Source organism: Rhamphochromis longiceps, linkage group LG12 (genome assembly GCF_057381845.1).
Source record: "Rhamphochromis longiceps isolate RC_006_pf linkage group LG12, R_longiceps_female_GT1.1, whole genome shotgun sequence".
In the NCBI taxonomy this organism is placed as follows: domain Eukaryota; kingdom Metazoa; phylum Chordata; class Actinopteri; order Cichliformes; family Cichlidae; genus Rhamphochromis; species Rhamphochromis longiceps.
The window spans coordinates 1988091-2004600 of NC_140568.1; the positions used below are offsets into that span (position 1 = coordinate 1988091).

General features: G+C 40.7%; 1 protein-coding gene across 1 annotated transcript; it reads left to right on the top strand.

Moving 5' to 3' along the window:
- Positions 1-6770: 6770 nt before the first annotated feature.
- Positions 6771-15714, top strand: LOC146656551 (serine/threonine-protein phosphatase 6 catalytic subunit-like). Its single transcript, XM_085424313.1, has 7 exons — positions 6771-6911; positions 9186-9281; positions 9421-9486; positions 9599-9740; positions 12936-13015; positions 13869-14078; positions 14827-15714. Exons 1-7 carry the CDS (start codon positions 6837-6839, stop codon positions 15073-15075), a joined length of 918 nt encoding a protein of 305 aa, XP_085280439.1. The 5' UTR covers positions 6771-6836; the 3' UTR covers positions 15076-15714.
- Positions 15715-16510: the final 796 nt, after the last annotated feature.

Here is a 16510-nt window from a genome sequence, read left to right on the forward strand (position 1 = left end):
TGCTAATCTAAGCCAGCTTGCTGTTTTTGTGCACTATGTGAAAGATGACGTGATAAAAGAAGATTTTATTTTGCAAGCCTCTTACAACAACAACTAAGGCAGCCGATGTGAAGAAGCTTGTGGATGACTTCTTCAGAGACAACAATCTTTCATTGGATATGGTTGCAGTTTGTACAGATGGAGCTCCAGTCATGCTGGGAAGAAACTCTGGTTTTGGTGTGCTAGTAAAAGCCGATGCACCACACATCATGGTGACGCATTGTATTTTGCACAGGCATGCGTTGGCAACAAAAACCTTGCCTCCAAAAATGGCAGAAGTGTTAAAAACTGTGGTGGAATGTGTGAACTATGTGCGAAATAGTGCTCTGAGGCTCCGCATCTTCAGTGAGCTGTGTAAAGAAATGGGCTCTGAATTCGAGGTACTTCTGTACCATTCTAATGTTCTGTGGTTATCCCGGGGACAGGTGCTGAATCGTGTTTTTGCCATGCGTGTGGAATTAGCCCTGTTTTTGCAAGAGCACCAACACTGTCATGCAGATTGCTTCAAAGATCTTGAGTTCATTTTACGGTACATGGCTGATATATTCGCAGCTCTCAATCAGCAGATGCAGGGTGGTAGAGTCAATGTCATAGAAGCAGAAGAACACCTGAAGGCTTTTCAAAAAAAGCTAGCGTTATGGAAATGACAAACAGAGAACAACTACTTCGCAAACTTCCCCCTTCTGGACAACTGTGTAAGTAAGATCGAAGATGTGTCTGGAATCGGAAATATTTCTGTATCCACATAACTGAAGCAAACAATTGCAACGCACTTAGATGAGCTTGTAAGCAAAGTCTCTCGACAAATATTTTCCTACAAGAGTCATATCCAGCATGGGTGAGACAACTGTTCACGTTTGCTGTTGAAACAGCAGATGTCAATGATGAATACTGTTAGGTATTTTAGTACCATGGGAGCATTTACTGGATATTGTTTTATAGTGACATTATGCAGGAAAACTCTGTCATTCAATAAGGCCCCTTTGTTTTAGTTATTTTTCTCTTTGACCCAAGAATTGATGTGTGAGAATCACAGGCTGGTACAAGGTTGAAATACCACAGAGATCACTCCCTCAGCTACATTAGTTTCTTAATCTTTTAGACGCCTGTTGAAGGCCAAATGGTTTGTTTCAGATTTCACTAATGTAAGAACTCTTTGTTTTGTGCCTTGAAAATATGTCGCTGAGATAATCACAATTGTAGCTGAACTGATACACTACACAAAGGATGCTTCTTCACCCAAGGGCAGGAAGACGCTGCCTTATCTTGGTCTGTACTGGTTTAAACTGATAAATCTGCTGTCTCATGAATTTTACCCTCTATATAAACTGTTGTACTTGTGAATAAAGTTGAGTCAATTTGGGAAGACAACCTGAAGCAGTCTCTGTTTTCTTGTTCTCCCAAGCTGCTCCCGAGCTCGTACTAACACGCTGAATGGCATGCTTGAATATTACTTGAGAATATATTTGACTGTGTTACAGACTAAGGGACATTCTCTGCTGATAGGTGAAGGTACATTCTCTGCTGATAGACGTCCACGCCTCGAAGGAAGTCGATCCACGGATTAGGCCCTGGAAACCGTTTCCTTCAATTTTGGTGTCAGAAGTGGGATCCTGACAAAGGTAGGCACTCGTCTTTTATTTTATAAGACTGTGTTATGCCTTTCTCAGTGATCCACATAGAAACGGGATACGCTGACGAGGCCTTCTTCAGTGGCCCACATAGTAACAAGTGGGATACGCTGAGGAGCCTTCGTTAGTGGCCCACATAGAAACACAGGAAGTTGCCTGTTGTTTTGTAAATAAAAGCAGAAAGGACACAGGAAGTTGCCTGCTGTCATAAACTAAGAAGTTGCTCACCAGCAGAAAGGACACAGGAAGTTGCCTGGGGTCATAAAACGAGAAGTTGCTCGTTAAAAAGTGAGAAGTTGCTCACTAAAAAGATAAAATTGCTAGCAAAAAATCAAGTAACCTCAGGTGTGCCACAGCAAAAATAAAAACTAACTTAAATCCTTCAAGCGTCTAAACCCCTCTGGAAATCACTGACCATGGGTCAGAATAATTCAAAGACCTTAGACGGGTCCGATAAAAAATCAAAATTAACTGTAAAACCGAAAAAAATAAAATATAAAATCACAAATAGCGGCTCAGTACGACTCCCACTTCCGGTTACGTTTAACCCACGCTCGCGAATCAATGAAGACTTCCATGATTACGTATCCAGAACATGCGGAAGTGCTTACGTGACTGATTTCGTCTCGAACTTAAGAACTATAACTTTAATGCATCCTAATGTATTTCCGGAGCCCTATCCCGAACGATTATCGCCAGAAAACAGGTCAGTAGAAATGTTAAATACTATTTGTGATAAGGAAAGTAGGCTAATTAAAAAGTCCTGTAAAAAATATATGATAGAATGCAATGAAATAATACCCAGATTTGGAATACCTCACCAAATTAACAGTGATAGAGGACCTTCATTCACATCAGAAGTAATTCAAAAGTGTGCTAAAACTCTAGCAATAGACTGGAAATATCATGTGCCATACCACCCTCAGAGTTCAGGAGTTGTAGAAAGAATGAATAGGACCATAAAAAATCGCCTGACTAAAGCAATGATAGAAACAGGAATGACCTGGATCAAACTACTTCCTCAAATCCTCTGCGAGATTAGAATGACTCCATCCGCAGCAACCAAATTATCTCCATTTGAAATAATCATGGGAAGACCGTTTCCAACACCATGGTCAGCCTCCAGAGGGGCACCGCTATTGGAAGGGGACATAGACACTGCATTGTCTGACTATGTTCATAACCTGGTAGAAACACTGAATAATAACTATCAGAAAGTTTGTCTCTCCCAGCCTCTCCCTTCCATAGATCCAACCCATCCGTGGAAACCAGGAGATGCGGTGTTGGTAAAGTCGCTAAAACCAAGGGCACTCGGGGAGGCCGCGTGTTCCAGCCCCCAGACTGTACTTGCAGTGACGAGAACCAGCATCCTAACAGACGGACAACCTCAGTGGATTCATGCCAGCAGGGTTAAGACCAGCCCCACCAAACCACCTAAGGCGTTGGATCAAGTAGATGACGACTCAGGCGAGCCAACGCCCGGATCCAATCCACCTACACACACACAATCACTGATTAACACACAACGCCTGAAAGAGCCACAGCAAGGTACTCGAACATCCAACAGGAACAGAAAGCCGAAAGTACCACACAATGTCTAACCTGATAAAGATAGACTCGTTTCATCCTGATAATGGAGAAAATGAAATGCCCATTGTCATCACACGACGCTTATACGGGGTCTCTCGAACCTGGGACCAGGCCAGAAGACGACTAAAGAACTGTCTTTTTTATATATTTAGGTTATTAATCATATCTACTGCATTAACCTTAGGATTTTTATTTACTATTTCGTATTGTAAACTGCAACCCTGTTCACATTTCTGCAAGCCACATTTTGCTGACAATACCTCATGCTCCACTTGGCAAGACACCCACCTAGTACACTCATCACGTTCTCTAAAATCAGTAGAAAGCAACACAGACACCACCAATAAACCATGATACCCTGTGTACGCTCAATGATAACCCATATAGCTACCAGTACAGCTACTTCAATGTATTTGCAATTAGCACAAATTGATCCTGAGGATGTGCCAGATGTTACCAATGATGTTCCTGATGTGTATATTGAACATTAGGTTGTGAACTATTACATTTTATGATTTGCTTTTTATATTATGTTATTACATTTGTGATTTTTCCTTTCTATTTGAGTTATTATTTTAAAATATAATAAAAGAGTGGAACTGTTAGGTATTTTAGTACCATGGGAGCATTTACTGGATATTGTTTTATAGTGACATTATGCAGGAAAACTCTGTCATTCAATAAGGCCCCTTTGTTTTAGTTATTTTTCTCTTTGACCCAAGAATTGATGTGTGAGAATCACAGGCTGGTACAAGGTTGAAATACCACAGAGATCACTCCCTCAGCTACATTAGTTTCTTAATCTTTTAGACGCCTGTTGAAGGCCAAATGGTTTGTTTCAGATTTCACTAATGTAAGAACTCTTTGTTTTGTGCCTTGAAAATATGTCGCTGAGATAATCACAATTGTAGCTGAACTGATACACTACACAAAGGATGCTTCTTCACCCAAGGGCAGGAAGACGCTGCCTTATCTTGGTCTGTACTGGTTTAAACTGATAAATCTGCTGTCTCATGAATTTTACCCTCTATATAAACTGTTGTACTTGTGAATAAAGTTGAGTCAATTTGGGAAGACAACCTGAAGCAGTCTCTGTTTTCTTGTTCTCCCAAGCTGCTCCCGAGCTCGTACTAACACGCTGAATGGCATGCTTGAATATTACTTGAGAATATATTTGACTGTGTTACAGACTAAGGGACATTCTCTGCTGATAGGTGAAGGTACATTCTCTGCTGATAGACGTCCACGCCTCGAAGGAAGTCGATCCACGGATTAGGCCCTGGAAACCGTTTCCTTCAAATACCATGGCAAAATCATTGAAATTCAGCAAAGCTAGGTTCAACAGCAACTCTTCAGAACAACAATGCTCTCAGCGTTTTGGTGTCGACAAATGGACGAGTATCCAGTTATTGCTAAGAAAGCCCTGGATTTTTTTTTTTTTATACCATTTGTTACAACATATCTTTGTGAGCAATCCTTTTCGAGGATGCTGGACATAAAAACGAAGAAAAGGAACAGACTTTGCTGTGAAAATGACATGAGAGTGGCACTTGCCAAGGTGAAGCCATGATAGACATTGCACAGCTGGCCATCTTCATCCGTGGAGAAGAAATATGGGCATTAAATCGATGCACGGGACAACGACAGGAAAAGACATTTTTTAAAACCTATGTCAAAGTGTAACCGACATGAAACTGCCCTGGGACAAACTTGTTGAACTTAAAAAAAAGTGGACTAGCTTAAGGAGAACTGCACCGGTGAGTTAACAGCATATCAAAGCATCATACACCAGGAAACACTGCGTGGTAAAGTCCTAAAAATGGAGCATGTAATGAGCACCGTAACGCAAACTGTAAATTTTATCCGAGCAATTTCAGTCTTTTATGTGGGAAATAGATTCAGCGTTTGCCGACATTCCTTATCATACAGAGGTCCATTGGCTGTGTTGGGGAAAAGTTCTCAATTAACTTTTTGAGCTCAGCAAGGAAACCTGTCAGTTCATGGACATGGCATGTATGATGCGGTGAAGACATTTCAAGTGAAGCTGCTCTTATGCTCACAAATGAACCAGTGCAACTTGCCTCACTTTCCCTTTTGCCAAGTAATGTTGAACCAAGTCAGCGCAACAATTTTCCCAAATGCGCACCTTGCTGATAAGCTGAGTGCACTGCGCACTGAGTTCGCACGGCGCTTTGGTGACTTTGAAGCGCAAAAAGAGAATTTCGAGCTGCTTCGCAACCCATTTACGGGCGACCGTGGCTCAGGGGGTTGGGAATCGTATCTGTAACCGGAAGGTCGCCGGTTCGATCCCTGGGCTCTCTGTCCTGGTCGTTGTGTCCGTGGGCAAGACACTTTACCCTACTTGCCTACTGGTGATGGCCAGAGGGGCCGATGGTGCGATATGGCAGCCTCGCTTCTGTCAGTCTGCCCCAGGGCAGCTGTGGCTACAACTGTATTTTGCCTCCACCAGTGAATGAATAGTGGTATTGTAAAGCGCTTTGGGTGCCTTGAAAAGCGCTATATAAATCCAGTCCATTATTACAGTTGACATGGAAACTGCACCCGTGCAGATTCAGATGGAGCTGACTGAGCTGCAGTGTAATGGGACACTCAAGGCAAAGTACGACACTGAAGGGCACAGTTTATTCGTTCCATTCCTGAAGTAATGCCCCAGCTCCATCTACATGCGGCTCAAACCTTGTGTATGTTTGGTAGCACATACCTGTGTGAGAAGCTGTTTTTAGTGTTGAAGATTAACAAAACAGCACACAGGAGTCGTCTGACCGATGAACACCTGCAGTCCATCCTGAGAATCTCTACAACAAAGACCTCACACCAAACTTAAACGAACTTGTTGCCAAAAAAAGATGCCAAGCATCCAGCTCTGACAAAGTGGCATGAGAGCCAAGAAAACTGATTGTTATGATTTGTTGTTGTTGTTGTTGTTGTTTGTTTGTTTTTTCACTTTTGCGGAAAAGCAGAAATTTTATTTATATTTCTAGTTTCTTTTTTTGCATCATGTTTATATTTTCAATTTGTATCAGGAGATATTTTTATGAAGAGCAAAATATTTTAAGTTTATTTTATTTTTTATAAACTATCATAATAGCAACAAAATCTCATTGTTTTGATTTGTTGTTATTTTAGCGTTTACTTACACGCACAATTTTCATGTATTTTTTCTGGGGGTTTTGGCAGCATTTTCACATTTCTAACTTGTATAATTTTGACAGGATATATTTTATGGAGAGAAAAATATTTAAAGTTAAAGTTTATTTTTTCTAAGTTTATTTATTCTGGAATAATATTCATGTCCGTTTTTATTCATATTTATATATTTTTTTTAAGAAAAACATTGTTTTAGTTTGTTCAGTGAATGTTTATCTTGTTTGGCCAACGACCTAAAGTGTGCCTTGAGTTTTGGCCCCCTGTGCAAATGAGTTTGACACCCCTGGTTTAAAGTAACAGAGCTGCAGTCATATCATATTTCGGTTTGTGACGACTTTGAAATGACGTTAGAGGAAAACACTCCTCCCGAGTGTTGCAGGAAGTGACGTATATAACTGTCTGGGTACAATGGCGCCTCTAGATTTGGATAAATATGCAGAGATTGCAAAGCAGTGTAAATACCTCCCAGAAAACGATCTGAAGGTAAATGTCACTTTCTTGACGTGTTTCTGCTGAATCCGTGTTGTGGGCTGATAATAACGGCGCTCTCACTCCTGCTGTCTGTTGGAATAGCAGAATTAGCTATAGCTAGCTAGTGATGCTAGTCTGTTGATTTCAATCTCTCAGACAGTAAAATAATAATGTATCTTAGCTGTCATGGCACAGTTAAAGTTTAGTAACATCCTCTGAGATGGTATGGGAGCAGGAGCGACAGTGGCCTGAGGGATTGTTATTTTTCTGAAGGTACCACAATGTCAGCAGTGAGCCGATGCTGCTAGCTGTTATCATATGGGCTGACCGCTGGGTTTTTCCTCACCGGTGTAAAGCTGTACTCAGTCTTGGTTGGTTTCAAACGATTTTAAGAGTAGTTGCAGTGACCAAGAGTACCGTTCCTTCCCATCCTTTCAAACTCAGTTACACTCCCCCGTAGTAGCCAGTGACAGTTTCATGGTTGTTGTAGTCATTGTGAAACCGGGAGACTAGTCAAGCTGATCAGCGGTTTGTGAAAGGAAACAATAATTAATGTGCACTCAAAGTTATTGTCAAGGTCTGAATTTAAAGGAGACAGTCTTTCAGTTACTGTAAGTGATTGGCTACAAATACGTTTTTGGTGACACGTCACCTACGGGCAGAGGAAAAATCGATCCAGCGTAGTGTCACGATACTTTACATGATGATACTTAAAAGGTTACGGGGACACAAATTATAAATATTTTATTAAATACACAATTATACTCTGGCAATACTGTGAACAATACGGCTTATCTCATGTCCCACCAACCGAAGATGTAGCTGCACGATTTGTAATACTGTACAGATTTTGATATATCGTTCACATTTCTTCTGTTTTTTCACAGCCGTACTTTGCAGTAATGTTTTCTTTAAACTCAGATTGGCTGAACTGAAAAACAGGAACAGGTGTCTCTTGTAAATGAGACAACACTGGAAGAATTTAGCTTGACAAGCTACCTTCTAATTTAGAGCAAGCTAAAGGCTCAGTCGTACAAGTACAATCAGAACCCGGATACTTTCTTAATCCTTAAGGAAATTCTTTGGTTAAATTTGCTCCTCTACAGGGAGATTCAGCGAGTACAAGAATGATCTCCTGTGCTGTTTTTTATTTTATTTTATTTTTTAGTCTTTGTAATTTTATTTTAAGTGGTCTTGAGCAATAGTTGTCCAAGCTTTCTGAAGGTCTTTCAGAGTTTGTATTTTGACATTGGTTACTTTTTTTTGAACAAATTACACATTTGATTAGCACGTCTCATTAGATGTAAACATGTAAATGGCAACAACTTTATTTTTCAGTGTGAACAGTTCCCAGCGCGTTGCTACACTTAGTGTTTCACTGTGGATTTTCCATCTATCAGTTATGACTGGCCTGGGTGGCTGTAGGTCAGGTGGTAGGGCAGGTCATCTACTGATCGGAAGGTTGGTGGTTCGATCCCTGGCTGCTCCTAATCTGCAAATATCCTTGGACAAGATATTAACCCCCAGTTTCATCCACCGGCGTATGATCGTGTGTAAATAGTAGCTAGAAAGTGCTTGTGTGAATGTGGCATGTTGTATAGAGCACTTTGAGTCCTCCAGGAGAGAAGAAAAGCACTATAAAAGAATCAGACCATTTACAATTTACCTCCTCAGAGGCCAGATGTCAACATTATTAAAGCAGTAACTGAAACAGTAACAAAAGGCAGCAAATATCCACGGAAGAGCATTAGCATGCGCCAAAAAGCTTGGTGAACTATTCTTGAACACCACTTGGTTAACAGAGCTCAGGCAGAGTGAAAGTAGTTGAACTTCCCAAATCAAATCAAATCACTTTTATTGCCACATCACATGTGCAGGCACACTGGCACAGCACATGCGAGTGAAATTCTTGTGTGCGAGCCCCACAAGCAACAGAGATGTGCAAACACAACAACACAAACGAGCAAAATACAAGAATGGCCAACCTGAAACTAATAAATATATGTACAATATATAATAGTGTATGCATTTCTGGATGTGTATACTAAATATTTTCCTACGTGTGTGTGTGTGTGTGTGTGTGTGTGTGTGTGTGTGTGTGTGTGTGTGTATACACATTTTTACAAATTAAATAGTTAAAAAAATAAAAATAAAAATAATAATTATTATTATTATTATTATTCGCTTAGGAAATGCTTTAGATTCATACTTCTATTATGAAATTGGTCTTATTTACAAACAGTGAGTGGCTTATGTTTTCTGTCTGTTATGCTGTGATCTGTACAGAGGTTATGTGACTACGTGTGTGATCTTCTGCTGGAGGAGTCCAACGTGCAGCCCGTCTCCACTCCTGTAACAGTGTGTGGGGACATACATGGACAGGTAAAAATGGAGTCTCAAAACACCCTGATCACTGATGTTTCTAAGCAACATGTTTACACTGACTCTTAACATAGTTTTCACCTTTTTTAATGTTGGTCTGGGTTTTAAATAAATACCCGAGTGTCTGTCTGTGTTCTAGTTTTATGATCTTTGTGAACTCTTCCGAACTGGTGGCCAGGTTCCAGACACAAATTACATCTTCATGGTTTGTTTCTTTTATTAAGTTTGGAACACATTTTTAGAAGCAGCTTTCTTAACTGGTTCTGTTTAACAGGTATGTTGGCACAGTGTCTGTAATATACCTCCGTCATCTGTAGGGTGACTTCGTCGACCGAGGGTATTACAGCTTGGAGACGTTCACCTATCTGCTAGTGCTGAAGGCCAAATGGCCTGACCGCATCACTCTTCTACGTGGAAACCATGAGAGCAGGCAGATCACCCAAGTTTACGGCTTTTATGGTGAGTTTTGATTCACAGAGCTGATGAGGAGCAGCCCCTTTTTTTACTTTGGAAAACAACAAATGAAATAATAATAATATAGAACTAACAAATACATTGTGTTGAAATAGGACCAAAAAAATCAAACCAAAAACAAAATATTTTTTAAAGCTGTTTTTCACAATATTTCGTTTATATGACATGCACAGTACTTTTCATTCAGCATTTTTCTCTTTTCCTGATATAATATTTTTGCATATTTGTCACACTAAGGTGTTTAAGATCAAGCTAATGTTTATATTAGACAAAGACAACCCAATAGTTAAACTGGTTTTATTTATTGACAATCCAAACGTACCTGTCCCTGTGTGAAAAAGTCATTGCTCTCTCTTATTATCCACCTTTATGGAAAGGTGAGTACAGTCACACCCAGGCCTGATTCCAGGCTGACATCAGACTGGAAATGGTTACAAAGCAAACTAAGGCAAACCACGAGCACTATTATCCACGAATTGAGAAAACGTCAGTGGTGAACAGTGGCAGGCCTCCCAAAATTACTCCGAGAGCACATCAATGACCAGAAGGTCACAAAAGAACCCACAGCATCATCTACAGAACTGCAGGCCTCACTCGCCTCAGTTTAGCTCAGTGTGCATGATACAACAGTAATAAAATTCTGCAGTGAAAAGAGATTTTGCAGAAATGGCATCCAAGGCACAAACCATTGCTGACCAGAAAGAACACAACAGCTTGTCTCACATTTGCCCTGATCTTGGTGCTTCTCAGGACTTTTGGGAAAAATTCAGTTCAATTTTATTTATGTAGCACATTGAGGCAACCATTGTTGTGATTTGGTGCTGTATAAATACAGTGGCTTTCAAAAGTATTCGGCCCCCTTTAACTTTCCCACATTTTGTCACATTACAGCCACAAACATGAATCAATTTTATTGGAATTCCAGGTGAAAGACCAACACAAAGTGGTGCACACGTGAGAAGTGGAACAAAAATCATTCATGATTCCAAACATTTGTTACAAATAAATGACTGCAAAGTGGGGTGTGCATAATTATTCAGCCCCTGAGTCAATACTTTGTAGAACCACCTTTTGCTGCAGTTCCAGCTGCCAGTCTTTTAGGGTCTGTCTCTACCAGCTTTGCACATCTACAGACTGAAATCTTTGCCCATTCTTCTTTGAAACAGCTCCAGCTCAGTCAGATTAGATGGACAGCGTTTGTGAACAGCAGTTTTCAGATCTTGCCACAGATTCTCGATTGGATTTAGATCTGGACTTTGACTGGGCCGTTCTAACACATGGATATGTTTTGTTTTAAACCATCCCATTGTTTCCTGGCTTTATGTTTAGGGTCGTTGTCCTGCTGGAAGGTGAAGCTCCGCCCCAGTCTCAAGTCTTTCGCAGACTCCAAGAGGTTTTCTTCCAAGCTTGCCCTGTGTTTGGCTCCATCCATCTTCCATCAACTCTGACCAGCTTCCCTGTCCCTGCTGAAGAGAAGCCCCCCAGAGCATGATGCTGCCACCACCATATCTGACAGTGGGGATGGTGTGTTCAGAGTGATGTGCAGTGTTAGTTTTCCACACATAGCGTTTTGCATTTTGGTCTCATCTGACCAGAGCAGCTTCTTCCACATGTTTGCTGTGTCCCCCACATGGCTTGTGGCAAACTGCAAACGGGACTTCTTCTGGTTTTCTGTTAACAATGGCTTTCTTCTTGCCACTCTTCCATAAAGGCCAACTTTGTGCAGTGCACGACTAATAGTTGTCCTATGGACAGATTCCCCCACCTGAGCTGTAGATCTCTGCAGCTCGTCCAGAGTCACCATGGGCCTCTTGGCTGCATTTCTGATCAGCGCTCTCCTTGTTCGGCCTGTGAGTTTAGGTGGACGGCCTTGTCTTGGTAGGTTTACAGTTGTGCCATACTCCTTCCATTTCTGAATGATGGCTTGAACAGTGCTCCGTGGGATGTTCAAGGCTTGGGAAATCTTTTTGTAGCCTAAACCTGCATTAAATGTCTCAATAACTTTATCCCTGACCTGTCTGCTGTGTTCTTTGGACTTCATGGTGTTGTTGCTCCCAATATTCTCTTAGACAACCTCTGAGGCCGTCACAGAGCAGCTGTATTTGTACTGACATTAGATTACACACAGGTGCTCTCTATTTAGTCATTAGCACTCATCAGGCAACGTCTATGTGCAACTGACTGCACTCAGACCAAAGGTGGCTGAATAATTATGCACATCCCACTTTGCAGTTGTTTATTTGTAACAAATGTTTGGAATCATGTATGATTTTTGTTCCACTTCTCACGTGTGCACCACTTTGTGTTGGTCTTTCACCTGGAATTACAATAAGATTGATTCATGTTTGTGGCTGTAATGTGACAAAATGTGGGAAAGTTCAAGGGGGCCCAATACTTTTGCAAGCCACTGTAAAACTGAATTGAAAATGGTCTGTGGACTGACGAGACAAAAGCTGAACTTTCTGGAAGGTTTTCATCTTGTTGTTTAATCTGATGTAAAACTAACAGCATTTTATAAAAGACAACATCACACCAACAGTCCAATGTGGTGGTAGTGGTAGTGTGATGGTCTTGGGCTGCTTTGCTGCTTCAGGGGCCGGACGACTTGCCGTACTTGAATGAACCTTGAATTCTGCTCTTCACCAAAATCTGAAAAACAAACAAACAAAACAAAAACAAGAAAAAAAACCTGAAGGAGAAAGTCTGCTATCACTTCGTGGCCTTAAGCTGTCTCATGGCTCAGAAATAACAAATAAGGTTTTGGAGAGGCTTACTGAGACTTTACTGGAGTCAGACTGAGGTGCTTCTGCGTAACCTTGGGCAGGATGTTCATTATGGCTTGATGAAAAAACAACTATGCAGAGAATGGTGGGCCAGAATTCCCGACTTTAAGGTCTCATTGCTAGTTATATCTCTCTCTGTCTCACACACACACACACACACACACACACACACACACACACACACACACACACACACACACACACACACACACACACACACACACACACAGCTTTTTCTCTTAATAAATGAAATTGTTATTTAAAAACTCTTTGTCTAATATAAAAACATGTTTAAACAAAACGAAGTAAAAACAGTAGAAAAAGAAGCAGAAGAAGAATGAAATCAACAGATGACTTTGCTTCTGTACCACTCAGCTCTCTTTTTTTATTCTTACAGATGAGTGCCAGACCAAGTATGGGAATGCTAATGCCTGGCGTTATTGCACCAAAGTCTTTGACATGTTAACAGTTGCAGCTGTGAGTATTACACTGTTAATGTAATTTGTACTGTTATTACATCTTTCCAGGTACATGACAGCTGCTTATGCTTTCAAAGTGATTGTATGTAGGGAATGACAGCTCTCCAGAAGTGAAGCCAAAAAGTCTGCATCAGCAGCTGTGCACACTAAAATGATGTGCACCAGCAGTTATCACAAGATACCAAAGGGAGAGGTTAGAGGTGCAGACAAGATGCGAAACAAAAAATGAAACCAGGGGTGAAAACTGAGAGCACTTGGTCAAAGACAAAGAAGCATGATAGCGGATAGAGGCCATCTCATCTTTTACAGCATCGACAGGAAGGGAAGGGGCTAACAACCCAACTTTAGAAAAAGATCAAACAGCAAATGTTTGCGAATGTTCTGCTGAGAACGTTTTTCTTAGCCAACAGTGTCACCTTCCTGATGACGTGGTAGTTCATACTTTGCTGTCGTTAACCACCAAGGAGTCTTTTAAACTCTGAAAAGCACCCATCCCTCAGTCACTGTGAGACCTAAGTAACCAGGTTTAGTATTTCACAACTTTTTAAAAAATGTCCTTATCTTTGATGTCTGTGTTAAGTGCAGCCATGCACAGCTCACAGCACTCTGGTCGCTCTCGAAGCACTGGATGGAAGTCGGCCTGTCACACACGGTTGCTCTCTATGTCAGAAATGCAACTCTTCAACTTGAGTGGTTGAAATGTTAAATTCTTGTGTTTGGGTGCCTGCTTGCGCCACATGACGGTGAACACTGGCTCGCACGTTATTCTGTGCTCGTGTAAAGTCTCAGAAGTATGACCCTATAATGCATCTGTGATTCCAAACTGTTCTTCTTGGCTTGTTTTCTTTCAGCTGATGGACGAGCAAATCCTGTGTGTCCATGGAGGCCTCTCTCCAGACATAAAGACCCTGGACCAAATTCGAACCATTGAGCGGAACCAGGAAATCCCTCACAAAGGAGCTTTTTGTGATTTGGTGTGGTCAGACCCTGAAGATGTGGATACCTGGGCCATCAGCCCCAGAGGAGCTGGTTGGCTTTTTGGTGCCAAGGTCACAAATGAGGTTGGTTTGTTATACTTGATTACTTTTGATGATATTGATGTAATAAATGTCCTGCTACATGAAAATGTGTTTTTAGGTGTAAAATGATAGCTGTGAAAATATGCAGTCGATTACTATTGCCACAGCTGGAGTCAGATTCCCATCTGTATGAACTCATTACAATTTTATCCTCTTGCTACATTCAAACTGTAGCAGGCCCCAAGCTACGCGTTACCTATACTCCCTTCCCCTTACAAATGGCAGCGATCAAGCTGATCCACAGCAGTATGGTCAGCTGCTAAACTTTATTCATAATGAGCTGTCACCCTTGGCCTCTTCAAAGCCACGGGACTCTGCTGACACAAACTGTGGCCAGTCTGAGGTTAACTGGGATCCAGACTTGGTGTATTCAGCAGGCCACCGTAGCTGGATGAACATGTACTCCTGTATTTGAAGTACTTGTAAAACTAACAGCGTGCCAGAGACGCGTTAAATTCAACTTTATGTAAATGATGTAGTGAACATGAGGAGAGCGATATCATGTGAACAGCTGAAGTGAAACACTGTTTACCTGTTTGTATAGGTGTAAAAACAGTTTGTGGCAGAGAAGTAGATTTTTCTTATGTTTGGAGAAATTTCCCTTCAAAATCAACTTCTCACTCGAATTAGTTCATGTCAGCAGCACAGGATTACTGCAGCCTTGTTTTGGGATTGTAATCATTTTTTTCCTCCTTTTCTTCTCTCATTTCTTTCTTTAAAAAAACTGCAGTTCGTCCACATCAACAACCTGAAGCTGATCTGCAGGGCTCATCAACTCGTCCATGAGGGCTACAAGTTCATGTTCGATGAGAAGCTGGTAACTGTGTGGTCAGCTCCCAACTACTGCTACCGCTGTGGCAACATAGCCTCCATCATGGTCTTCAAAGACGCTAACACGAGAGAGCCCAAACTGTTCAGAGCAGTGCCCGACTCTGAAAGAGTCATCCCGCCCCGAACAACAACACCTTATTTCCTGTAAGCAGGTCAAAGCTCAAACACAGGCATTTGTGCAGTGCACAGTGCTGACGGGGACAGCTGCATCAGCACTTGAGAGCCCATATACATTTAATACATTTAGAGTATCTACAGTGCATTTTTGGTGCCAACTGTCAATTGCTACTCCCACTCTGTGCATTCAATACCATTATTCTGCAGCTTAAATCAGTACAGCAAAGGAGGCTTGCTGAGCAGTGTCACACTGCTGGTGTGTAACAGAAAAGAAGAAAGTTGGCTAACCCCTGTAAAATATTCATATTTATAAATCAACATACGTTGTCACTGCTAAGCAAACTGTGCGCAGTGTCCTAAAGACTCTTCTATTGTAGCTTCTTATGTAAATACAGCTGCGTGTCAGAGGAGAACGCACTGCACAAACGGAAACGTTGTATCTGTCCAACCAAGTTTCAAAAGAGGTGTCCTCCTCATGTGATATCATAAATGAATAAATATGTAAACCAGAGAGTTGATGTATTAAATAAAATGTATTCTTTCCTATCTTGGTGGAAATATCAGTATTGTTAAATCCATGGTACCCAAACTTTCAACAATCTGCTCTTGTAATTATATTTTTTCTGTGTGTTGCTTTAAATAAAGAAGTCCAAAAAATTCTGATTTCACGTTGCTGCTTGAAAGAAGAGCCAAGAATGACCCCTCGGTTCATCTGTACTCATGAGCTTAACATCTTTGGTATTAGTGCTATTTATGGTATATCCTGGATATTGTGAAATGCAAGTGTCATTTATTTAAGTAAAAGAAAAACCAAAACTCAGGCACTGTGTTACAATTCATTTTATACTGAGTGCCTGAACACACAGGTGTTGTAAAAGTTACAGCATTTTGAGTTTCATGCTTTTAAATGACACCAACTCCATAAAAAATACACAGAAGACTGTTTTTATGCACATTCATGTCTTACAATTAAACCCAAAAAGTTGAGCTGACGGATTTCTTCCTTTAGTAAAGCAGTTTCTTTATCATCTGGAAAAACTGAGACATACTGTTGAAACTGCGCTGTGAGGTTAAACTTCTTTACACAGACAGGAGAGTTTCACAGGTCCGGCACACTTAAGGTAAAGTGGACTGTATGTGGCCCATCATGTTAAATAACTTTGCCTGAGCTTCCAATATATTTAGCTGTATGAAAAGTTGCATTTAAAATCTGCCAGAAATGTTACTTAATTTATGCTTGCTACTTTTATGCAGTGCTAACTAAAGGGCTGCAGCCTTTATATATATATATATATATATATATATATATATATATATATATATATATATATATATATATGTGTATATATATGTGTGTGTATATGTATATGTATATGTATATATATGTGTGTGTATATGTGTGTATATGTATATGTATATGTATATATATGTGTGTGTATATGTGTGTATATATGTATATGTATATG